The 21,781-nt window shown below is 53.5% G+C and overlaps 6 protein-coding genes across 6 annotated transcripts; 1 reads left to right on the top strand and 5 right to left on the bottom strand.

The window, feature by feature from the left end:
• Nucleotides 1-1,176: 1,176 nt before the first annotated feature.
• On the bottom strand, nt 1,177-3,706 carry BDP81DRAFT_416971 (methyltransferase domain-containing protein). The gene is made up of 11 exons (XM_060589582.1): nt 3,486-3,706; nt 3,257-3,301; nt 3,038-3,128; nt 2,909-2,931; nt 2,798-2,816; nt 2,589-2,711; nt 2,471-2,493; nt 2,347-2,384; nt 2,106-2,243; nt 1,559-1,978; nt 1,177-1,442 (listed from the first exon to the last, which is right to left on the bottom strand). Exons 1-11 carry the CDS (start codon nt 3,552-3,554, stop codon nt 1,394-1,396), a joined length of 1,038 nt encoding a protein of 345 aa, XP_060451011.1. The 5' UTR covers nt 3,555-3,706; the 3' UTR covers nt 1,177-1,393.
• Nucleotides 3,707-4,457: 751 nt separating this feature from the next.
• On the bottom strand, nt 4,458-6,987 carry BDP81DRAFT_91813 (S-adenosyl-L-methionine-dependent methyltransferase). Its single transcript, XM_060596492.1, has 9 exons — nt 6,310-6,987; nt 6,120-6,222; nt 6,031-6,053; nt 5,917-5,935; nt 5,712-5,834; nt 5,609-5,631; nt 5,461-5,498; nt 5,231-5,368; nt 4,458-5,147 (listed from the first exon to the last, which is right to left on the bottom strand). The coding sequence occupies exons 1-9, from the start codon at nt 6,817-6,819 to the stop codon at nt 4,715-4,717; spliced, it is 1,410 nt and encodes a 469-aa protein (XP_060451010.1). The 5' UTR covers nt 6,820-6,987; the 3' UTR covers nt 4,458-4,714.
• Nucleotides 6,988-8,417: 1,430 nt separating this feature from the next.
• Nucleotides 8,418-12,659, bottom strand: BDP81DRAFT_478295 (glycosyl hydrolase family 38 domain-containing protein). The gene is made up of 7 exons (XM_060594846.1): nt 12,230-12,659; nt 11,277-12,165; nt 10,844-11,172; nt 10,623-10,761; nt 10,124-10,546; nt 9,296-10,059; nt 8,418-9,225 (listed from the first exon to the last, which is right to left on the bottom strand). The coding sequence occupies exons 1-7, from the start codon at nt 12,379-12,381 to the stop codon at nt 8,577-8,579; spliced, it is 3,345 nt and encodes a 1,114-aa protein (XP_060451009.1). The 5' UTR covers nt 12,382-12,659; the 3' UTR covers nt 8,418-8,576.
• A 410-nt stretch (nt 12,660-13,069) lies between these two features.
• On the bottom strand, nt 13,070-15,764 carry BDP81DRAFT_416933 (major facilitator superfamily transporter). The gene is made up of 7 exons (XM_060589581.1): nt 15,019-15,764; nt 14,917-14,970; nt 14,628-14,851; nt 14,251-14,549; nt 14,114-14,193; nt 13,497-14,054; nt 13,070-13,441 (listed from the first exon to the last, which is right to left on the bottom strand). Exons 1-7 carry the CDS (start codon nt 15,514-15,516, stop codon nt 13,412-13,414), a joined length of 1,743 nt encoding a protein of 580 aa, XP_060451008.1. The 5' UTR covers nt 15,517-15,764; the 3' UTR covers nt 13,070-13,411.
• A 577-nt stretch (nt 15,765-16,341) lies between these two features.
• On the top strand, nt 16,342-19,505 carry BDP81DRAFT_389967 (uncharacterized protein; the record flags this gene model as incomplete). The annotated part of the gene is made up of 6 exons (XM_060587341.1): nt 16,342-16,784; nt 16,841-17,051; nt 17,105-17,498; nt 17,557-17,711; nt 17,773-17,838; nt 17,892-19,505. 6 exons carry the CDS (start codon nt 16,342-16,344, stop codon nt 19,503-19,505), a joined length of 2,883 nt encoding a protein of 960 aa, XP_060451007.1.
• Nucleotides 19,506-19,700: 195 nt separating this feature from the next.
• BDP81DRAFT_457638 (general substrate transporter) lies at nt 19,701-21,569 on the bottom strand (the record flags this gene model as incomplete). Its single annotated transcript, XM_060593304.1, has 7 exons — nt 19,701-20,168; nt 20,243-20,389; nt 20,447-20,490; nt 20,581-21,016; nt 21,112-21,192; nt 21,282-21,406; nt 21,509-21,569. 7 exons carry the CDS (start codon nt 21,567-21,569, stop codon nt 19,701-19,703), a joined length of 1,362 nt encoding a protein of 453 aa, XP_060451006.1.
• Nucleotides 21,570-21,781: the final 212 nt, after the last annotated feature.

Raw genomic sequence — 21,781 nt, 5'->3', positions numbered from 1 at the left:
GGCTCGACTTGCTGGTCTATCAGTCTCGAACATCAGAAGTGGTTGGAAGTGGACTGGTCTACACCCTGTGGCGATGGTTAAGCCCCTGATGAACCCTATGGTACTACCTGAGCCTCCTGCTAAGCCCACCACACCCAAACCAACTAGTCAGGGCAGAAAGCGATGCCATAATGGTCAACAAACTACCCCTGTTGAGCCATGGGATTCTGCCTCCTCTGCAGTGGTCTGGTCGACACCCAGGAAGCTGGCAGAGCTCAGCGGTCAACTGCACTTATACACCCAACTCGACAATGATACCAGCACTCAACGGCTGCTATTCAGGAAGGTGAAAAAAGGCTTCACAGAGCAGGCCTGGCAACTGGCAGCTGCCCAGCAGCAACTAGCTCACCTGAGGGCTCAAGTTACCAACGCTGCAGTGAGGAAGAGGAAGACTGTTCAAATCGATCCCAACACGAAGTTCGCGAACATCAGGGATATCCATCGGGCTCAAATCGAAGCGGGTGAAAAGGAGGTTATCACGGCTGAATCCAGCGACTCTGAATGCCCTAGTGAGGCTGGCAGCTGTATTGTAGTGGGTGTGGTTGAGGATCAATAGTTAATAGTAATGAGGAGGTCGGGTTGTGATCCCATCGTTTTTGTGGTGCCAGAAACAGGGGGGTGCCAGGAAGTGGGGGGTTTGACTTACCGAGGCCTTGCTTGCTGAAACAAAGTGGCGTCCACACAGTTCGTATCCATTACACGCTTGCTTCTGTCGCCTCGACAGTCGACGACTCAAAGAGGCTCTCAAAGTTCCCGCGACGAAACTGACATGTTCGTATTGCTTAGCTTCCTCTGCATGGCTCGTGTCTTTTTCTTATAAAAATGAAGACTTGGAGGCAAGTCAGAAAACCTGCAGGAACGAGATTGGTGACAAAAGCCAAGAAAGAGTGATGGCTTCAATGTTAGCGCGTTTCTATCTTTGGGTCTCCTCCGTGTGGGTATCCGACGAGGAAGATAAATGCTTGGTTCGCAGCATTGGTCTCTGATGTCTTTCGCGAGCGATTTGATTTGGCGGGAGGTTGGGCCCTCGGGGGTTCGATTATAGTGGAATTCCATGGGTTTATGGCTTTCAGTTAAGGGCAAAAGGGAGGTTATGGGGAGGAACCGCTGACTTTGGAGAAGGAGATTCACAGCCATCGTGTTTGTTATTGTTGTCTTTGAGATTTTTGTTCAATGTACTTTATTAAATATACAGTCTAAGTAATTCATCACATGCGTGTGTGGGTGTGTGTGTGTGTGTGTACAAATATTAGGCTGTGAAAGTCTCCATCACGAGACTGGCTGACTTTTACATCGAACCACCCAAGAAGAACTTGTCTGAGTTCACCGGTTCCTGAGAGTCTAGATAGCTACTTTACTCCTGGCCGGGTTTATCATAAGGCTTCATTCCGTACACGGAGTACCTAAGATAAAAGATTAGCTCTCATCTTCCACAGACACAAACATCCAGCGGTAAGCAGGGTAGAAAAGGAGGACCCCCCACCACAAAAAAGAAAACAGAAGAAGAGAAAAAACTCACACATTCCAAAACCCATGAATACCAGCATTCTTAAAATCATTCCTCACACCCGCCATAAATACAACAACCTCCTCCCTCGTCCACCCCAGCACGCGCGTAAACAGCGCCATGGCACCCGGCTCGATCCCTTCGAGGCTACACGCCTGGCCCCAGACGCCGAGCTCCCGCAGCTCCGGGTTCAGGGGCCAGGGGCTCGTCGGCCACACGCGCTTGTGCTCCACCACGTCGACGAAGCCGGCCTCGCTGAGCAGGGAGCGGAAGCGCGCGGGGACGGTGATGGGGCGGCCGATGAGCTCGGTGCCCTCCATCATGAGGGTCGACCAGCGCGCCATCGGGTCGTCGGGCTTGAGGGTACCGTCTTGGCAGAGGATGGGGAAGGCGTTGTCTTGGAGCTCGATGAAGCCGCCTGGTTCTAGGGCGCTGAGAGGGGGGTTGGTTGTTAGAAGAAGAAGAAGAAGAAGAGAAAACCGCTGGTGTCTGAGGGGGTTTGTACAGCCATAATGTGAAAAATCGAAGGAGATGAAGGGGGGGGGAGGAGTTTACGTACTCGTAAGCACGACGGAGAAACCGCTCCCAACTTTCGAAGCAGGCGTTCATGTGCCTCGCAAAGATAAAGTCAAACGGCTCTTGCCACGTCCACTCCTTCTCCACATCGTCGACTTCAAACTTGCAATTCGGCGGAGCACTAGACAAAGACAGGGATGCATCAGCTAACCCTGTTGCCCCCGACAAGACCACACGCCCAGCAAGGACAGGAGAAGCTTTGCTTGCCACCAGGGATTACTCACAATTCAGGCTGAATGGGACTCAAGTCGACGCCAACGACCTATTTGGGTTGACATTGGATGTTATTACCAGGCCATTACTCGTCATCAAATCAGCGAGGGGGGATGGGAGGGGCGATGGTGTTACCACTGCTTCTGTGTGTTTATCCGCTGTCAAACATTGTTAGTTGAAATCTTGTTCTGGGAATGGAGAGAGGGTTGTGGCCGCCTCGAGAAGCAACGGAAAAGAAGGGGGGAGAACTAACCATATTCCTCAGCCCAGATACCCGTTCCGGTTCCAACGTCCAAGACACGGTTGGCTCCCTCATTCTTGGGACACATGCAGAGTTTCCCATCCCACGTCAGCGTCCAAAAGTGATGCTGGAAGTCTTCATCGACAGAAAACACATTTAGCTACAAGTTGCACGACTGGCGAGAGAACCTAGATCAGGCTATGATGAAAGGAATGACTCACCCAAACGGTCTTGTTCCCTCTAAAGATGGAAAAAGTAAAAAGAAAGTCAGATTTTCCCCAAAACGCAAAAGGGGAGCGAGCCAATCAATTCTATTTCAAGAGAGAACTCACGGCATCGTTTGGTAGGATGTATGCTACATCATGTTTGTCAGCTGAGATTTGATTGAAAAATATCAAAAAAGGAAAACTGAATCATGGATAAAATTCTGAGAGGGAGGGAAAAAAAAAAGAAAGACTCACTTCCATCGCTGAGACTGTGATACGTGCGGCCGTTTTCTCTACGGTAGTCACGGATACTCGTTCTCAGAGTGTCTGTATCAGTGTGGACGGACTACACCAAGAGGAAGAGCAAAGTATTTGTCAGTCAGCGAAACTAAAGGATAAGAAAACACACACACCAGGGGGGCTGCGTGCGAGTTTGTGGCACAGATTCATTCCAAGTGGGGATGGGAAACTTACTGTGCCGCTGGTCGAAGATGCATCTGATTCGGGGTCTTGTGGTTCCTGTCAAGAAGGGAACGAGGTGGTTTGTCAGGTTTCTTTTCCACTTTGTGAATGTAAACCCGTTTTTATTTTGAAAGAAAAAACCCGATGATTTGTTGGGATAATTCGCCAACCAGGAGCTATTGATCGTCGGCGGTACGGTAGGAAGGGAGAAGGGAAAAGAAGACAACAACGAAAAACTCACGATGATCTCGTCGGGCAGCTTGGGCTTGGCGTGCTGCTGAGCAGCGGGAGCTTGATCTGCGTCAGCCATCCTACTAAACGTTGATCTCTCGCGCGCGGGGGTGGGAACGATGGAACCAAGGGCGTTGAAGAAAATGGACAACCGAAAAAGGGTAACGATTTCAGTCCGTATTTAGAGAAATGGTACGGAATAAAAGCACACTAAAGAAAGGAATCGAGGGAAGGGGGGGGGGGGGGGGGGGGGGGGAGAAAGGAAGCGATCCAGCGTTGTTTAAATCCCCCCCCCCCCCCCCCCCCCCCCCCCCCCCCCCCGTCTCTACCTTGTCCTTATCCCATCGCCCCATCGCATCCCTCTCTCCATCTTCCCACCACCCCCCCTGCTTGAATCCCACTATGCGACTATCTCGGCTCACTTTTGGCACCCTTAGCAGCCCCCTAGTACCTTATTACGCGCCAACAGGACCAACACAAAATCCTACCTCTCCTCTCAATCGTCAACGGGGGGAGCAGGGCGGGCTCCGCTCATCTGCGTGTGTGCGGATTCTGCTCTTCTGCAGGCAAAAAACTGACATCCCCGGCCATGATTGGGCCGTCGCGCGCAGTCGCACGCTGTTCGCTGGCGGGGAACCGATGTGCCACGCTTCTCCTGGCCGCAGCGGGATTCGACTGGGTGGTGGTGGGGACCAGTATCCCATCCAGCAAAGCGTGCAAAGATGATTTAGCGTCCCGTTTAGCGCTATGGATTCCATCGGCATCGGATCCTATCGAATGGGGGAGGTGATATTAGGTGGTCATCTTTCTTTCGTTGGAGCTTCTTTACGGGCTCATGTAAAGTAGGTATCTGTATGTAGGTACCTGGGTCACAAAGACAAGGGACGGAGGGGTGAACGTCCCGTTCCCCTGGCCCGCATATAAGGTAGCTTGCGGCGCGGCTGTGGAGTTTGCTGAGTCCCCGTTGATCTCTCCTAGTACCAGATTTTACCTCCTATCCCCCCCCCCAGCGCCGCGCAAAAGACAAAAGAGCCTACAGTAATCCGTATCCCAAGGGTATCATGACTAGATCTAATTCAAAACAAAATTGCACATCCTCCTCCTCCTCCTCTTCCTCTCCCAGCCCTTCTCTCCCCATCCAGTCTCAGGCGTAGGGTTTCCTCCCATATACACAGTATCTGCAATAACCGTCAGTCCAAGTTTCGCGCGAGCACTGCACAGAGGGCCACAAGCTGCCACTTACACGGTAAAATAAGCATGAACACCACCCCCGCAAATCTCCCTCTCGACCTCGTCGCAAAAGTCGCGCGTGTCCTCCTCGGACCAGTGCAAAAACTGCGTAAAGAGATGCATCGTCGACGCTTCGAGCGCCTCGAGGCAGTTCTCGCGACACCAGACGCCAATCTCCCTGTCGCGGGGGTGGTTGTTGCCGGCGTTCCAGGGCCCAATGGGCCAGATCGTCTTCTCCTCGATGATAGCCTCAAAGCCGGCCAGGTCGAGCAGCTGCTTGAAGCTCGAGGGGGCGTTGCAGGGGCGGCCCATGAGCTCCGTGGCCTCCATAAGGAGGGTCGACCACCGCGCGATGGCGCTGTTGGGGGGCATGGTGTCGTCGTCGCACATGATGGGGAAGGAGTTGTCTTGGAGTTCAATGTAGCCGCCGGGCTCGAGGTGGCTGTATTTGTGTGTCAGTCAGTGTCAGCCCATCGTCATGAAGGGATATGTGTGAATGAGCTGGTGAGAGAGTCCAGTCCTTACCCGAGAGCCTTTTCAAAGATTTCAACCCAGTCGGCAAAGGCGGTGTTCATGTGGCGGAAGAAGATGAAGTCGAAGGGTTCCCTCCACGGCCAAGGCTGCTCCAGGTCGTAGATTTCGTAAAAGAGATTGGGGGGCACACTGGAGACAACGACGTTTAGCCAGGCATTCATTCTGGAGCTAGAGCCCCCACGCCAGAAGATTATGCAAGGTACATAGGTGTGTAGACTCACGCATTCAGCTGTATAGGGCTTAGGTCCACGCCAATGACCTTAGTCTCATTGTTAGCAAGCAGTCAAACAAGCTCACCCGAGCCACTTGTGCAAGAGGAAGGTCGTGGTGGCGGCGGTGGTGGTGTAGTGTGGGTTAGGTAGGCCTTACAATAGCTTCCGGGTGATCGTCAGCTGCAAACTGGTTAGTCGAGGCGTAAAGACTCCATCACGGGTTGAAGCGAGAGAGAGAGACAGAGAGGGGGGGTCCTCACCGAAATCCGAGGCCCAGTGACCTGTGCCAGTTCCACAGTCGAGCACGCGCGCCGCACGCTCCCTTTTAGGAGAATTGGCAAGGCGTTTGTTGTACGTGTAAAGCCAGAGATGATGTTGGATAGCTGTAGAGGAGGCGCGATTATTAGAAAAGGCACCTCTTTGGAGGGACGGCAACGCCATGGGAGCGAGTCTACGTGTACATACCTAGACGGATACACTCATCCTGTTCACAGGCCCCCCGAAAAGAGAGCCGTGGTAAGCCAAAGGCACTACGTAGAGGCAGACACATCACATGCAGGTTAAAGGTGAGGGACTTACCCAATCGTTGGGCAGGATGTAGTCTGGTAGACTGGAGTCAGTATTGGGGGCATTCTCATGGACAGACACTCTTTTGATCATGTGCTTACCTCTTGATGGGTATGTGCGGCCAAAACGCTTCTGAAAAGCGAGCCGGAGATCCTCCGTCATGATAGTTCTCGTCGACGGAACTCGTTCATCACGCGGGGACGACTGGAAGGCGTTAATGATTGTGAGTTAGGGTGTATGTGTGTCTGGAGGTAGACCGGCATGTAGCGAGGGACAAGATTTGGTACATACGGGAGCGTCAAGTGTGATGATGGATTGATTTTCAGTACCCGTCATTAGGCTGTCAGCATCATTCGTCGTCTGGGCACCCGTGGCCTCGTCCTCAGCCGTGTCGAGGGAAAGCCGGTCAGCCGCGGCGTAGACAGCCACGTCGGCGTCGTCAAAGTTTTGCATGTCACCCGGCGCAGTCTCCGTCTCCGTCTCCGTCTCTGTGTCAAGAATGAGCGCGAGAAGGGGTGCGGGGCCGGGTGGCACCTCGTCGTCGTCGTCGTCGTCGCCTGGAAACATGTCAAGGTCGTCCACGAAGGATGCTGCATAGTCAGAGGACTCTGCATTCTCCGTAACGTCGTCGACGACCACCCCGACGTCCTCGGCAGGCAGAAGAGGGTCAATGCGGACGGGGTCACTGGTGCTGCTCTGCGGGTCGATGCATATTGTGGTCGTGTCGTTGCTGCGAGGCTCCTCCGACGCATGTGCGGGCGAGGCGGCGGTCGCTTCATTCGCAAACACCTGGCCGGACATTGTACGGGCCCTCCCGTGAGCTGTTGGCCGCGAGCAAAGACTGAGGGAGTGCAGTAGGGTAGAATTCGGAAGTCGGAAGAGAAAAGCGAGCAGATGCACCGACTTCACCGACGATGCTATAATGAGCTGACGATGAATTTGCTCAAGGTTGATGATTGGATTGGTGAGGAATGTCGTCGGGGAAGCTTTGGCTTTTTTAATCACGCGGTTCCCGGAGTTCTCTCTAAATCCGTCCAGTCTCTCCAAACGGCCGGGAATCTCCCCTCTTCCCCTCCACTCTCCCTTTCATCAGCCTTCAGGATCTCCCCCCATCGGTCTGTTGGGTGGACTCCTCTGGACTCTGCGCAGGCTCTCTCTCTCTCTCTCTCTATCTCTCACTCTCACTCTCTCACACACACACACACACACACTCTCTCTCTCTCTCTCTCTCTATCTCTCACTCTCACTCTCACTCTCACTCTCACTCTCACTCTCACTCTCACTCTCACTCTCACTCTCACTCTCACTCTCACTCTCACTCTCACTCTCACTCTCACTCTCACTCTCACTCTCACTCTCACTCTCACTCTCACTCTCACTCTCTCACTCTCTCTCACACTCTCACTTTCACTCTCTCTCTTTTTTTTTCTTTTGTCGCGGCCAAACTGGGGAAAAAACAGCGACCTGAAGAACTCCCCGCTGACTAAACGAAGGAAACCCCCCCACCTGTTGGTTGCTACTGGAACTCTGTTGGAACCAGGGCAGGGTACCGAGTACCTACAATCTCGCCGTATTCTCGCACCTCAGTACCCAGTGGAGGGCCTCTGCCCCCTGAGAGAGCCAACCCGCCCGCTGCCATGGAAAGAAGATGCAAGAATGAGCCCACGCATGCGGCGTAGCACCAATCACATCCAACCCCCGGGCACCCTGTTCCACCGCTGGACACCTAACGATTACCTGCTGGTGGGTGCTGGGGGTCATGCTGTTCGTTACGGCTGGTCAGTTCAAGTTGTCAACGACTACATTTCCAATAGTGCAATGCGACGATAACGAGTGTCCTTTGCCACAATCCTAAAATCGCATCCAAAATTAAAGGCCCCTCAATTCACAAACAACCCTCGACCGAATTCTTCAAGCACCTACCGCGTCCTGCTGTCAATCCCGGGGAGGGGGGATGTGGACGTGACACGGCATGGCCCCTCGGACGATAACCCGCGTCCACGGCTTCGGGTCCGGGCCGGGCCCGGGTGCACCATGCACACACCCGACACAAGCCGTGTGACAAGCCGTGTGACAAGCAAACACGGCAGCGACGCCTCCCACGCCTTGTTTCAACTCCATCTGCACACTGCGCCGTACGGTGTACCCAGCAAACATGCAAGTAGGTGTTGAATGTTTGCTCCCCTTGCACCTTCTTGGCATAAGCTTCTTTGGGCCTTCCATTACGGATAAGGTAGGTGGGGTTTCTTTCTTACTCCGCGCCGCTGCTATGCAGTCAGTCGGGTCAGGGGACGTACCGGCCAGCTGTAATTGGGGCTGCGATTGTGTCACCAACGCTGGACAAATCTTGATCGAAAAGATATGCATCACTATTGATGTCCCTCACTGACCTTGCCTTGGTCATTCAACGAAAGGCTGTTCGCCTTGGAGACCTCCATGCAGAGGCCATGAGGACGACAAATGTCCTGCTGAATGTGTTTAGGTTAAGGAATGCCCCCAGATCACAGGAAACCAAGTCTATTCTCCCAAAGAATATCATCACCGCATCAAAGGCTCATCTAATCTGCCAACTCAAGCCGATACGTCTGCAATTGAAACGGCCCAAGGTCAACTTCGAACCCGCCGTCCTCAACACGAACCTCGTCCTCGTCGTCCTCGTCGTCCTCGAGCAAATTCGTCTTGTACACCCTCTTCACCTCCCACCTCGTCACCACCCTCCCCCGTCCACGTCCTCCCAAACTCTCATACACACGCACAATCACGCTCCGCCCAGGACGAACAGGCAACTCACCATCCCCAACGTCCACATCATCCTCACCGCGCTTAATTGTATCCAGCACCAAATTCTCGTCCCCCGTCAACCCAACCGGGAAGCTTCCAGCAGCACCGTCCCCATCTCCCACATTCCACAACGGAGAATCCCCGACCGCAGAGACGACCTTGAGCGGGTTATTAAACTCATACGCCGCCCTCACAGTCTCCGGCCCCAACGGACCCCGATGAGGCAAAATCGCCCACCGGATCGTGTGCTTCCCCATGTCCGCCTCATCATCTGGCGCCTTGGACGATCGCAGGAGGGACAGCCGCATCGTGTTGCCGACCGTCGCGAAGCCGTATTTGCTGTCGTTGAGGATCGACACGCCGTACCCGTACTCCGAGAGGTCTGCGTACTTGTGGCAGCATACCTCGAACTTGGCCATGTCCCAGCTACATTCCCCCGTGTTGGTTACCACATCTCAGTAGTACATTGTGGCTCTGAAAGGGGGTGGTGACTTACGATGTGTTGTAGTGCGTCGGTCGCCGAATAACCCCAAACTGCGTATCATACGACGCCTCGTGATGCCTTACATCAACCGGGAACTCAACCTTGAGAAACTTCATCGTCTCATGCCAGTCGACTTCAGCAGTGCACTCCACGCCCACGCCCGCACCGCCCGCACCGCCCTCATCCCCCTCAACCACCGCAGCAAGACTAACAACGCTCCTCACAGAACTAACCTCGCTAATCCTCGTCTCCGTAACAACACTCACCCGCAACGCCGACTCCTCCAGCACAGCCGTCCCCCCGCCGCGCACCTCCTCCCGCGTCTCGAGGTGAAAGACCTCCACGTCCCACGCCTGCCAGTAAATCGGCTTATCGTCAAAGATGACAAAGTGATTCGCCCTGCCGCCCAGCGCCAGAACCTCGCGGTTGGCGGCGCGGCGGTCGAGGAGGGAGGTGATGGTGCCGTTTTCGACGGTGACTGTGAAGTGGCTGTTTTCGAGGACGAAGATGCCCTGGGAGACTTCTTTGACTGTGACGAGGGGTTTGGTTGTTTCGGATGGGGTTATTTCGCGGGTGGTGATGATGGTTCCGGTTCCCTGGGCGATGAGGTCTTTGCCGTTGGTGGTGGTGATGACTTCCTTTCGAGGCCATCCTAGGGTGTTGAGAGCTACTAGCTTCTCTGTTCCAGTGGGGTTTTCGATGTTATCGTTGATCTTGAGAACGCTGTAGATGCTTTTCAAAAGCGTGTTTCCGATGCTGAAGACATTCGCATAGACCTAGACGCAAAGAACCCACTCGTAAGCCAATCATCCGCCTACAACTCAAGAATACCCAACTCACCTTCTCAGAATCATCATAACACATCCCAATAGCAGTCCCAGGAAGACAATCATGAAACTGACAAAGCAGCACCCCCTCCCACATCTCATCAATCTTCTTTTTAGGGTACCTATACCCCCGATCCTCCACCGACGCAATCGTTGCCAACAGCTCCACATCACGGAGTACAATCTCGGCCCGTCTGTTATTCAGCTTTGTCTGCGCCTGCGTGGTGTATACACCCCTGTGCAGCTCAAAGTACAACTCGCCGTGCCATGTGGGGAAGGTATGTGCCTTCTTCTCGAGACGGTCGAAGAAGTCGTCCGGGGTGCCGCCGGAGTGGACGCGAGGGAGGAGACCTGTCGTGTCGGCGAGGCCACGGAGGCGGCGGAGGGATTCTAGTTGGGGACGGGTTGGGCCGCCTCCGCCGTCGCCTTTGCCAAACTGTGGAATTGCTTAGGTTAGAAAATTTGAGAGACTTGTTGTGAGAAGGACTTTTCTACGGAGGATGGTAACTTACCACCAGGAGAGAGGTGTGGTCTTGGTCCAGAGACTTATGCTGCGTCATACTACGCTTCACATCCCCAAACGTCGCGTTGGCGCAGTACGTCTTTGCAGGTGGCATGTGACAAATAACCTGGCTCCCATCAAGAGCGACCCTAAAAGACAAACATCAGCATCAAAACACTCTTCTCCCACTAACCTCGCCTCCATACTAAACCCCAAAGCATGGCAACATACCAGTTAAATGTAGTATGAGGAAACTCATTCATATTATTAAAACAAATCTTCTGCGTCAGGAACCGATTCATCCCCGCCTGCCGACACAGCTGCGGCATCTGGCTCGACTGGCCAAACGTATCCGGCAGCCAACACGTCGTCGAGCGCCGGCCAAAGTTACTCTCGAAAAACCGCTGCCCGAAGAGGAACTGCCGGATCAGGGACTCGCCGCTGGGGATGTTGGTGTCGTGCTCGACCCAGCAACCGCCGATGGGGTGGAATTGGCCGGAGGCGACTTTGGATTGGACGCGGGTCCAGGCGTGCGGGTAGAGTAGTTTGAGCCATTTGAACTTGGGGGACAGAGTTAGTGACTGTCTTGAAGATTGCGGGAGGTGAGAGGAAGAAGGAAGAGTGAAGAATGAGGGCGGGAGGGAACAGTGACAAAGATACGAACTTGTTGAGCCTGCGAACAAGTAAAATTCAACTCTGGATACCGATCCATCAAATCGCACTGATTCAACCACGACCTCGCCACCTTGCGCTTCGTCTCCTCCCAAGGCCATAGCCAGCACGTATCAATATGACAATGCCCAATCGCATACACACTCGCCCCCTTTTCACCTGAACCAACATCGAACACTTTCGCCGAGTTGACATCCGGCCCCAAATACCCCTCTGCAATCTTTCGGGCCGTCACAATCGAAGCCCGATCACCGACCCGGAAAGCATTAATGATCCGCGTCGCGATATTCAGAGCCTCGTGCTGCTCCCACGAGTCCTCGGGGAACTCCTCCGCCGCCTGGTGGATCACGGTGATATCGGAGTGCAACGCCCTAGCCTGTAAATCCACGCCTACAATCTCGGCCTTGGTCAAGGTGAAGGTCTTATTCGGATCAGGAGGCTGAATCGCGTCCCCGTTGGCGTTATTCTTGAAAATCGGCTCGCCCGCCGCGTTCGTCAACATCCCATTACACGCCATCTCCAGATAAAAAACATGCTCGTCCCCATTTTTGAACGCCTCGGGCAGAATCCACTCGACGCGTTCGCCGCGGCCCGTGAGGCCCTGTAAGGGTTCCCCGGTTTCGGTCCAGACTGTTGCTTCGTTGCTACAGTCCCAGTGGAGCTCGAGGTGGTTCATCTGTCGCATGGACTCTGGGATCGTGACGCGGACTCTGAACCAGTGGGTTGACCAGGATGGCCCAAAGGCGTCGCCGATTTTGGAGGGGGTGTAGGTGTTTGTTGAGGCCGTTGCGTCGGGAAAGGTTGGGCGGGTGAGGTGCGGGCTGTGCCATACTGTGAGGGAGATGACTGAGGGGTCGGAGCGGACCGCGAGGTGCATCATGCTGTGGATGGTGTGGTCAGTGGTCGCCGCTGGAATGAGATAGGTTGTTGAGAGAGGAAACGTACGAGAGCAGATTGACCTTCTCCCATTGTCCCGGTGAGTAGAAGTTCGCCGTGCGGTCTCTGTAGAGCTTGTTGGCTCTCTTCCCGACGGGAACTGGTGCCCGCAGCGGGTAGGAGGACGAGCTGTTCCCGACATGTCCATCTAGACCGCACATCGTGGAGGATGTCTCTGTGCTGGCCTCTGAGTTGATTCAGTACATGTACACTTGTCGAATATTCTAGGCTCTCACGTCCAAGTGTAAAAGCGTAGGAGCCAGCGTCTGTCGTGGAGGAAACAAACTAACCACAACATGGGACACACAGCTTTCTTACAAAGAATAAGGAATTCTGTCTCTCGGCAGCTTCTCCGCATCATCGGCCGACGACCGGCCGATTCTCCTCGTTTCCTTGACTTTTTACCCCCCGGTCCCCTTCCCCGACTGGCTGGGGATTTCGGTGCCGAGAGAAGCCCCCACGCGGGGAATAACTTGGCATAGAGGAAAACAACCGGCAATCTTGACCGGAGATTTGCGGTCTGCCGGCGGGATATCTCATAGTCGGAGTGCTTGGGGAAAAGAAGCGACCTCCTCGGGTGCGCACCGTTGTGGCGTTGAACCCGAATCGGGCTCTTTGCTGGCGCTGCTTCCTCATAGGAAAGGGGACTCGTAATTGCCCCGCTTCCAACAACGGTTTTTTTTGGCTTTGAGCATCCTAGGTTGGCACGGTTTGGATCCAATGAAGTGGATGGCGTGGGGTTTAGGGATGGGAGTATTGTGGGAATCTGGGGGAGGGGGCTTGCTGAGAAAACCTGGGATAATGAAGCTAGACTGGGGTCCTGGTCGATAAGGTGAGGGGAAAGATTGCAACGTTGCGAGGATCCCTGCTGGTACATGTCCACAACAGTGTACAATCATTCCTTTTTCTTTCACAAGTCTTTGTGTACTTTGTGTTGGTTCATTGATTGTGACACTCTCACAAGCTTTTGCCAGGTTGTGGCGTGGCCAAGAATATTCGATGATTCTGATCTCTGCCTAAAGCATCCAATATCTCAAAGGATTTGAGCTTCGATAGTAAACAACTCGTAGGTTAAGTCTAGAGTGAATCGGTATCCTCCTACTAGCTCATGCAACATCTCATGTTTATACGACCCAGAATCCACCGCGATTATTAGAAGGACAACTAAACCTACATGTCTGAATCAGACACTTAGTAGTTGTATCTAAAGTTGACATCCTCCTGTGACAATATTAGCAAGAAGAACACGAGAGAGACCACCAAAACGTAAACTTGCCTTGTCCGTCATATCCTCAAAAGCATGAGAATGCGTCGCATCAGCAACAGCCTCACCCCGTGCAATCTTCCCATCCCTCAACTTATTCTGCCACACATAATACGTCCGCAGCGCAAAAAGCACAACCTCCAATAACACAAAGCACCCCAGAATAATAGCCAACGCCAAAAAATACCGCGGCGCATCCTTGGCGCGGAACACCTGCGGGCCAATCGAGTTGCCCACGGCCCAAAAGATGAAGTTGCTCGTAATCACCACGCCCTTCTTAGTCTGCCCGGCCACGTTGCGCGTGACGAGCGACAGCGCGAGGCCGCTGCACGCCCAGAAGGAGATCATGATGTAGTAGGCGAGGAGCAGGCCTACTTTCTTGCCGTGTTCGAAGGGGACGGTGAGGAGGACGATGGTGCCGGCGATGGTGGGGACGACGGCGGCCATCATGGCGAGGATGGTTTGCTTGAAGCGTCTGTCGATCCAGGAGGCTGTGAGCATGGTAATGATTTGGAGGATGCCTGTTACACTTTGGAGGAGCTGGGTTTCCCAGGTGGAGAAACCAAAGGACTGTGCAGTGTCAGCTTCCAATATTCTCAGCCAGGAGCTTGCTCATGGCGGATGGTGACCTTGATGATGATGTTTGCGAACGCGCCGAGACCACCAGACGGAAGGGTAGTCAAGAGCTGAATGAGAGCAAATCCATACACTTTGGGGACTCTGTCAGTTTACCATCCCCTGCGACACGAGATGAGAACTCTCTCACCTTGGGGATCCTTGAATGCAGCAAAGACCTGCTCCTTGCGCCACTTGCGATTCTGCAACCCGGTACGGTTGGACCGCACGCGCTCCACCATGAGCTTCTTGTCCTTCTCGCTGAAGCAGTGCGCCTTCATCGGCGAGTCGGGCATCCACCACATGACAAAGGCGCCCCAGAAGACGGTGATGATGCCGTAGGTCATGAACAGGGCCTGCCAGGATCGTATGGGCGACGAGCCGGGGATGAAGGAGAAGCTAAAAGCTAGAAGACCGCCGATGATTTGCTGGAGGCCGTTCATCATGTACCTGCGCGTAGTATGGAGAATCAGCATTCATGTACACCTGGAACTTGGTTTCTTTTGATAACAGTTGCTGTCTACTCACCAGTAGATGGCGGTTGAGGCCTGTTCCTCACGCTTGTACCACATGGACGTGAGCAGGACGAAAGTCGGTTGGCAGACCGCCTCGAAACCACCCAGGAAGCCACGGACGATGACCAGACCGACAAAGTTTTGGCATGCGGCGTGGAGGCTGAGCGTCACTCCCCACATGATGATGTTGAACGAGAGCCATTTCGCAATCGGGATCTTCTGGATAATGTAGTTTTCCTGTCGTCGCATGTTGTTTAGCGCATGTGTGTCTTCAATGGGAGATGGGAGGAAGTGAGTCTTACCGGGTACTCGACGCAAAGAATGACGAGATAAATGATGGTCGTCAACCAAGAGTACTGCTCAATTAGCATGAGTTTTGGAGTCAAGCGACTACGGTGATTTACCTGCTGGCCTACGAGGCCTGTATCAGGAATGATGCCCATGATGGACGCAAACGACATTGTTCCCTTGTCCAGCGATTGCATAAAGTAGGTAAAGACCATGACGCTCAACACCCGCTTGTCAATCATCCTCTTCAACCTCTTGTTGGTCGCTGCATCGATTTCGACAATTGCCTCGCCGGCGTACTTGGCAACCTCATTGTCGACCTTGTCGTAGTTTGTCCGCTGCTTGCCGTCGGCCACGTCCTCGACCACAACGGGCGCCTCGACGATGTCAGCTTTGCCCATCGTGAACAAGCAGCCCTTGAAAATACTGCGTTTCTGAAGTTCGAGGCTCTGCGTCGCACAGGAGTAGGCTAGAGAAGCTTTGCTTGGCGCGTCCGACAGCCAAGAGACTGTCAAGGAGAGAAGAAGGATGAAAGAGTGCGCCCTTTTTATCTGGGGGTGGTCAGACCATCTTGAGCTTCCCAAGCTTGGATCAACACCAGCCGGCAAATCCATAGTCTTGGTACGGCCGGGGTGCCCATCCACATCCCGTACGTACTTTGGGCATGTAGGTACAGAGACCACGCGACCTTGGGCATATGCGCACGACTCATCCAGCCATAGCTCCGAAAACCTCTTGGGCCGCTATGCCGCTTAAGGGGTTGTTCACCGCGATAATCGTTACATTTTTCTTATTTTTGTTTGGCTCATTGCGTGTTTGGTCGCCCTCGGCTATCCCAGACCGTAGTTTGCCGATGATCATTCCATAATAACCTGGAGAAAGGGCTCCATTAAGGATTTGCGGAGGCGGGGGTAAGGACCGGGGTGGCGTGCGGGGGAATGAGTCCGGGCCGGACACCGGGCCAAGGGTCAAGATGGCGTGGCTAACCAGATATGACCTGTTGTGCGGAGAAGGTGTTGTTGTCTTTTGGGAGGGGGAAGATGACTCTACCCAAATTCTTTTGTTGCTTGAATGTTGTCTGGTGCGCAATATGTCCACTTGGGTGTAGGACAGCTATGCAGATGCAGAATATGGTAGATACTCCGACGGATCGTGTAGATAGTCTAGGGGATGAGTTATGAAAGCAGGTTGGAAGTAGAGACTTTATCTTGACTACCGTCCTACGATGCCAAGGCGGTAGTGAGGTGGAAATACACTTTTTCTGGCGGAATTCTGGATGATCACTTGGCAGCCTGTTGTTGAGGGAGCCGACCTCGGCCGGCAATCACCCGGTGTGTGGGTACTTGGAGAGGAGAAGCTCGAGAAGACTCGAATTTAACGTCATCTCAAACAAAAATTTCCGCACAACTCGCAAATAAAGGCTTTCATGATACAGCAAAATGTTTGAAAAAGCTATTGTGACGTTTTCGTCACCCAAAGACGCCGAGGCCTTGGACTTGGTCGGCGCAACCATCTTGGTGGACGAGTCGGATCCGATCGGCATTCACATCGCAGCGCAGAACCTCGCGCAGGACTTTGGTCGGGTCACCCAGTCGGAACAGAGCACAGTTCAGGTCGTTCAAGGGACCCAAGTCGATGCCGCCTTAGGATCTGCCGCTGCCATTATCATCGGATCAATCGAGTCAAGTTCTATTCTCCAGCGGCTGGATCAAGAAGGGAAGCTCAACTTTGACGAGATTCGAGGGAAATGGGAGTCCTTCAGCACTTGTGTAATCGAAGAACCCTTGCCGGGCTTGCAGAAAGCCCTCGTCATTGCCGGGAGCGACAAGCGAGGGGCGATATTCGGCGCCTACACTCTCTCTGAGCAAATCGGAGTCTCTCCGTAAGATTCCTTTCCCGTTCATGGTCCGTCCATCTGCTAACATCAAGGACATGTAGTTGGTATTACTGGGCTGATGTTCCTCCCAAACATCATGAAGCTATCTACACAATACTACAGCCGACTTGTCATGGTGAACCGAGCATTCGCTTCCGCGGCATCTTCATCAACGATGAAGCTCCTGCCCTCACGGGCTGGGTGAGGGCCAACTTCGGGGGCTACAACTCTGAATTCTACAAGAAGGTCTTTGAACTGCTACTGAGGCTCAAGGTACTTCGTGACAGAAACCTGACAAAACTCCGAATGCTGAACTTTTCCACCAGGCCAACTTCCTCTGGCCGGCAATGTGGCCAGGCTACCCCAACCCGGGCGCCTCATTCTTCACAGACGACCCCCTGAACCCCAAGCTCGCCGAAGACTACGGCATCGCCGTCTCCACGTCCCACCACGAGCCCATGCAGAGAATGTCCAACGAGTGGTTCGCAGATAACCCGGACGGCAGCTGGAACTGGCTCACCAACAAGGAGAAGATCACCGGCTTCTTTGATGAGGGCGTCAAGAGGGCAAAGGGCCGCGAGTCGTACTTCACCCTTGGCATGCGCGGCGAGTATGACCGGAGGATGAAGACGGATGATCCGGCTGCTGTTGTAAGGGATGTTATCAAGACGCAGCGGGCTCTTATCAAACAGGTTCATGGGAGAGAAGATGCTGTTCCTCGTATGTGGTAACATGTCCCCAAATAGAGAGAAGCGCGGGCAACTAACTTGGGCAACAGAGCTCTTGGCCCTGTATAAGGAGGTGCAAGAGCAGTACGAGGAGGGTAGTCTTGATGTGCCTGATGATGTGACTCTTCTGTTCGCCGATGACAACTTTGGCAGTATCAGGCGCCTGCCATCTGGAGCAGAAAGGGATAGAAAAGGGGGTGCAGGGGTACGGAAACCCCTCTCTTATGTTATTTCTTCCGCATCGTGACTTGCTGACAGAAGAATAGATATACTACCACTTCGAGTATGTGGGAGTTCCACGAAGCTACAAGTGGATCAACAGTAACTCTCTGGTTTGTCGCAACCCATGATTGCAAAGATTCATATAGTTGACAGAAGGAAACAGGGGAAAACCTGGCATCAGCTACAAGAAGCACACAAACGTAACGCGAAGCAAATCTGGGTCTTCAACGTTGGTGACATCAAGCCGATGGAAGTACCGCTCACTTTTGCAATGACGTTGGCCTGGGACATCAACTCTATCGGCGCCGACGACTTCGCAAACTTCTATCAGACAATGGCAGAGACAAATTTTGGGAAGGACCAATCCGACCAGATCGCATCGTTGTGGCAAAGATACGATCGACTCTCGGCACTACGAAGACACGAACACATTGAACCGACGACTTTTTCCTTGATCCACTACAACGAGGCAGAAGACGTCGTACACCGCTGGGAGTCACTCCTTCGATCAGCCGAGGAGATCTACAACCAGACCCCAGAGGCTCAAAAGGCAGCCATCTTCGAAACCGTCCTTCACCCAGTCAAGGCCTCGACAATCTTTACTAAACTCCAAGTGACCCTAGGCCGGAACAGACTCTACGCCCGCCAGCGCCGCAACGTCGCCAACAAGCTCGCCCGCGAGGTTCTCGACCTCTTTGATGCAGACTACGCCCTCTCGGAGGAGTTCCACGTTCTGTTGGACGGTAAGTGGGACCAGATCATGAGCCAGACACACTACGGCTACGAAGAGACGTGGCACGCGCCGTACCGCGACATGATAGGCGGCCTGTGCTACGTCCAGCGTCGGCAGCGTTCGAATCCAGTTATGGGGCAAATGGGAATCGCTGTTGAAGGCCATGAGGGCGTTCGTCCAGGCAGGACGAATGAGGAGTCTGATCGAACACACCCTAGCCGGCGGGACTTGGTTCCCGGGGTAACTTTGAGGCTGATGAGTCGCTATGGACCGTTTAAGAGGTGGTTTGATATCTACAGTCGGGGACCTCAGGTGACGCATTGGAGAGCTGCGGTTCCATATGACTGGGTCAAGCTCTCGATGTCGTCTGGCACGCTTGATCCTGATGGAGATGATGCGCGGATTGATGTCACAGTCGATTGGGATCAGGTGCCAGATGACTTCGACCAGCAGATTTTGATCGATATCAGATCCAGAGAGGGCGACTTTGAGCAGTTACATCTACCTATCACTGGCAGACGCATTCCCAAATTGTTCAGAGAAGGCTTTGTCGAAAGCGACGGGTACATCTCCATCCCTGCGGCGCATCGTCCTCCACAAGATCTCAAAGCACTGCCGGACTGCGGCAGGACCCCAGAGGGAGGGATTTCCCTTGCCCCGGGAGCGGAGAGCGCGGAGCTCACGTACAAGTTTTACGCCTTCTCGCAGACAGCGAGCCCGTCTCTGTTATTGTACTTCAACATGACGCTCGACCTGGACCCGGCAGATCCGATGTCTTACGACTTGCAGGTTGACGATGGACCTGTCCAGACCCATCGACTGTCGCCCAAGACCAGCGACCTCCCCGAAGAATGGTTCTATGCCGTACAGGATTGTTCTTGGTTGCGAAGGCATGGTCTGGGCGAGAATGGCTTCAGTGCTGGGGAGCATAACGTGAGGATTCGTCTTAAGCATTCGAACTTGATATTGGAAAAGCTCGTGGTTGACCTTGGCGGCGTGCAAGAGACTTACGTTGGCCCGCCACCAAGTGTGTATATCTCCTAGGGTATGAATCCAGGAGCTGGCAAGATGCAGCTGTTATTGACTTTTTGTCTTGCACACTCAATTTACGTAATGGCCACAACTCGGGACATCTTAGTTGTTGATAGATTCCATTAATTATGCCTCGTTATGGAGATAATTGTCGCTTGGCTGTATGTAATACGCGTAACAAAGAGGCCGCAACTTCCTAACAAGGACCTAAGCCGAGCCACCACCCATCTTGCGAAGTCTCTGTAGCTCATTCGCCTTCTTGACACCAAACCCAGTAGAGAAGATCTGCCTAACCTCGAGCGGCAAACCGTTGGCCTCGGGATAACAGAAGCCTACAAAGACCCATCCGAAGAAGCAAATTCCCGCGTAGAGCCCGAACGCGCCGCTGGGCGTCATGCCCTTCATCATGGACAGGAAAGTAGATGCGATGATGATGTTGCAGCCCCAGCAGGTGACCATGTTCATCATGGGGCCGAGGGCGCGGACCTCGAGGGGCAGGAGCTCGGTGCCGACCCAAGCGATGGTGGCGACACCGCCGGCGAAGCAGGCGACGTAGACGATGATGGTCACGAGGACGAGGATGCCAGCCCAGTTTACCGAGGTAGCTTGGAGTTTGAGATCTAGCGAGACTGGGATCCAGTGGAAGGCAACGGCGGCTACGGCCATGCTGACGGACTGGAGAAAAAACATTAGCGACTGGGAGTTTCGACTTGCTGAGAAGTCCAGCGCTTGATGTAAGAGAAACACACCATTCCAGCAACAGTCACCAGGAGAATGCGGCGCCGGCCGAGTCTGTCGATGATGAAGAGGTTGACCAGCGAGAAGACGAAGTTGGTGGCGCCAACGAGGATGGACACAGCAACAGGCTTGTCGAAGCCAACAAGGCCGAAGAGAACCTATTTTTCGTAAGCATGTTGAATTTGATATCTATGCCAAGAATTCAGTTAACGAACCCCGCTATAGTACATTAAAGTATTAAAACCGCCAAGCTGTGAGACTTAACAAGCGTTAGTATATGTATAGATACTTATTTTCCTCCCTTATAGCATCTGTAATTGGGACATAGCGGAAAATGCAGGATACTTACTAGACATAATTGCGCACGCGGTAACAAGAGCACGGAAGTTGGCAGGCACAACGTGCAACTCCTTAAAGCGATCCCAAAGCGAGGCTGAGGTAGCCTGGGCCTCGACCTCGACCGACCACGTCATGTGTCCAACCTTGGCGTTGACCTGCTCCTCCGTCGCGTGCGGGTAGACGCGCCTAATGACGCGCGTAGCCTCCTCGAGTTTTCCGTGAGAGATGAGCTGTCGGGGCGACTCAGGGCACATGGGAAGGAGGAAAGCGAGGATAATGGGTGGAATACCGCCGACAGCAACCATGTAGCGCCATCCGTGGGAGACCTCGGTGAAGCCGGCGCCGAGGGCGTAAGAGATGAGTTGTCCGAGGGTTACGCTCATGTTGTCGAATGCAATCATGCGACCGCGATGCTTGGCGGGTGCGAGTTCGCCGATGTAGAGAGGCTGTTACGCGTTTGATTAGTACCTGTTGAAGCACATTGACACCTGCAGCCCAGAACGAGCTGCTGCCGAGAAAAGGGAGCTTCATGGTAACTCACGATAATCATGGCCGCAGAACCGACTCCCAAGCCGACAATGAAGCGTCCAACAGTCATTTGCGCCACGGAGAACGCAGCAGCCTGAATGATTGTGCCTACAAGGAGAGAAGGCAACCGATATAAATGCCGAGTTTTCGCCCGTACTTGTCGGCCGGAAGACCAGCAATCACCGCACCGATCAAAGCGCCGCCAGAAGTAATGGACGTGATCAACTCCTGCTCGTGCGAATCCAATTCGTGTCCGAGGTCACTTTTGAGACTGACGAGAACGGCCGAAATCACACCAGTGTCGTAGCCTGATTAGAAAGAACTCTCAGTTAGTAAAACCATTCATTTCCTAGGGGTTTACTGAATTCTTGTAGCCCGGGCTGAAAATTGGCTTAAGTCAACATACCCACTTCCTGCCCCCCCTGTTTCTGGCACCACAAAAACGATGGGATCACAACCCAACCTCCTCATTACTATTAACTATTGATCCTCAACCTCACCCACTACAATGCAGCTGCCAGCTTCACTAGGGCAATCAGAATCGCTGGATTCAACCGTAATAACCTCTTTTTCGCCCACTTCGATCTGAGCCCGCTATATATCCCTGATGTTGGCGAACTTCGTATTAGGATCAACCTTAATGTTACGAGCAGGACAAGGCAACCAACTGTGGCACAAAGCAA

The sequence above is a fragment of the Colletotrichum phormii genome (genome assembly GCF_030913505.1).
Source record: "Colletotrichum phormii strain CBS 102054 chromosome Unknown BDP81scaffold_2, whole genome shotgun sequence".
Lineage (NCBI taxonomy): Eukaryota > Fungi > Ascomycota > Sordariomycetes > Glomerellales > Glomerellaceae > Colletotrichum > Colletotrichum phormii.
The sequence above is the reverse complement of the archived record's forward strand: the minus strand, read 5'-3'. Positions and strand labels throughout refer to the sequence as shown.

Coding starts and splice junctions, on each gene's coding strand:
- BDP81DRAFT_416971 (XM_060589582.1), bottom strand. CDS start 3,554: ATGGCTGACGCAGATCAAGCTCCCGCTGCTCAGCAGCACGCCAAGCCC. Junction 3,129..3,256: donor CATCTTCGACCAGCGGCACA/GTAAGTTTCCCA, acceptor CTCTTGGTGTAG/TCCGTCCACACTGATACAGA. Junction 2,494..2,588: donor TATCTGGGCTGAGGAATATG/GTTAGTTCTCCC, acceptor AATGTTTGACAG/CGGATAAACACACAGAAGCA.
- BDP81DRAFT_91813 (XM_060596492.1), bottom strand. CDS start 6,819: ATGTCCGGCCAGGTGTTTGCGAATGAAGCGACCGCCGCCTCGCCCGCA. Junction 5,632..5,711: donor TCACTGGGCCTCGGATTTCG/GTGAGGACCCCC, acceptor ACCAGTTTGCAG/CTGACGATCACCCGGAAGCT. Junction 5,499..5,608: donor ACGATCACCCGGAAGCTATT/GTAAGGCCTACC, acceptor AATGAGACTAAG/GTCATTGGCGTGGACCTAAG.
- BDP81DRAFT_478295 (XM_060594846.1), bottom strand. CDS start 12,381: ATGTGCGGTCTAGATGGACATGTCGGGAACAGCTCGTCCTCCTACCCG. Junction 12,166..12,229: donor GAGAAGGTCAATCTGCTCTC/GTACGTTTCCTC, acceptor CACCATCCACAG/CATGATGCACCTCGCGGTCC. Junction 9,226..9,295: donor CCGACGCACTACAACACATC/GTAAGTCACCAC, acceptor GGGGGAATGTAG/CTGGGACATGGCCAAGTTCG.
- BDP81DRAFT_416933 (XM_060589581.1), bottom strand. CDS start 15,516: ATGGATTTGCCGGCTGGTGTTGATCCAAGCTTGGGAAGCTCAAGATGG. Junction 14,194..14,250: donor TGCATTCAAGGATCCCCAAG/GTGAGAGAGTTC, acceptor GAGTCCCCAAAG/TGTATGGATTTGCTCTCATT. Junction 13,442..13,496: donor TTGAGGATATGACGGACAAG/GCAAGTTTACGT, acceptor ATATTGTCACAG/GAGGATGTCAACTTTAGATA.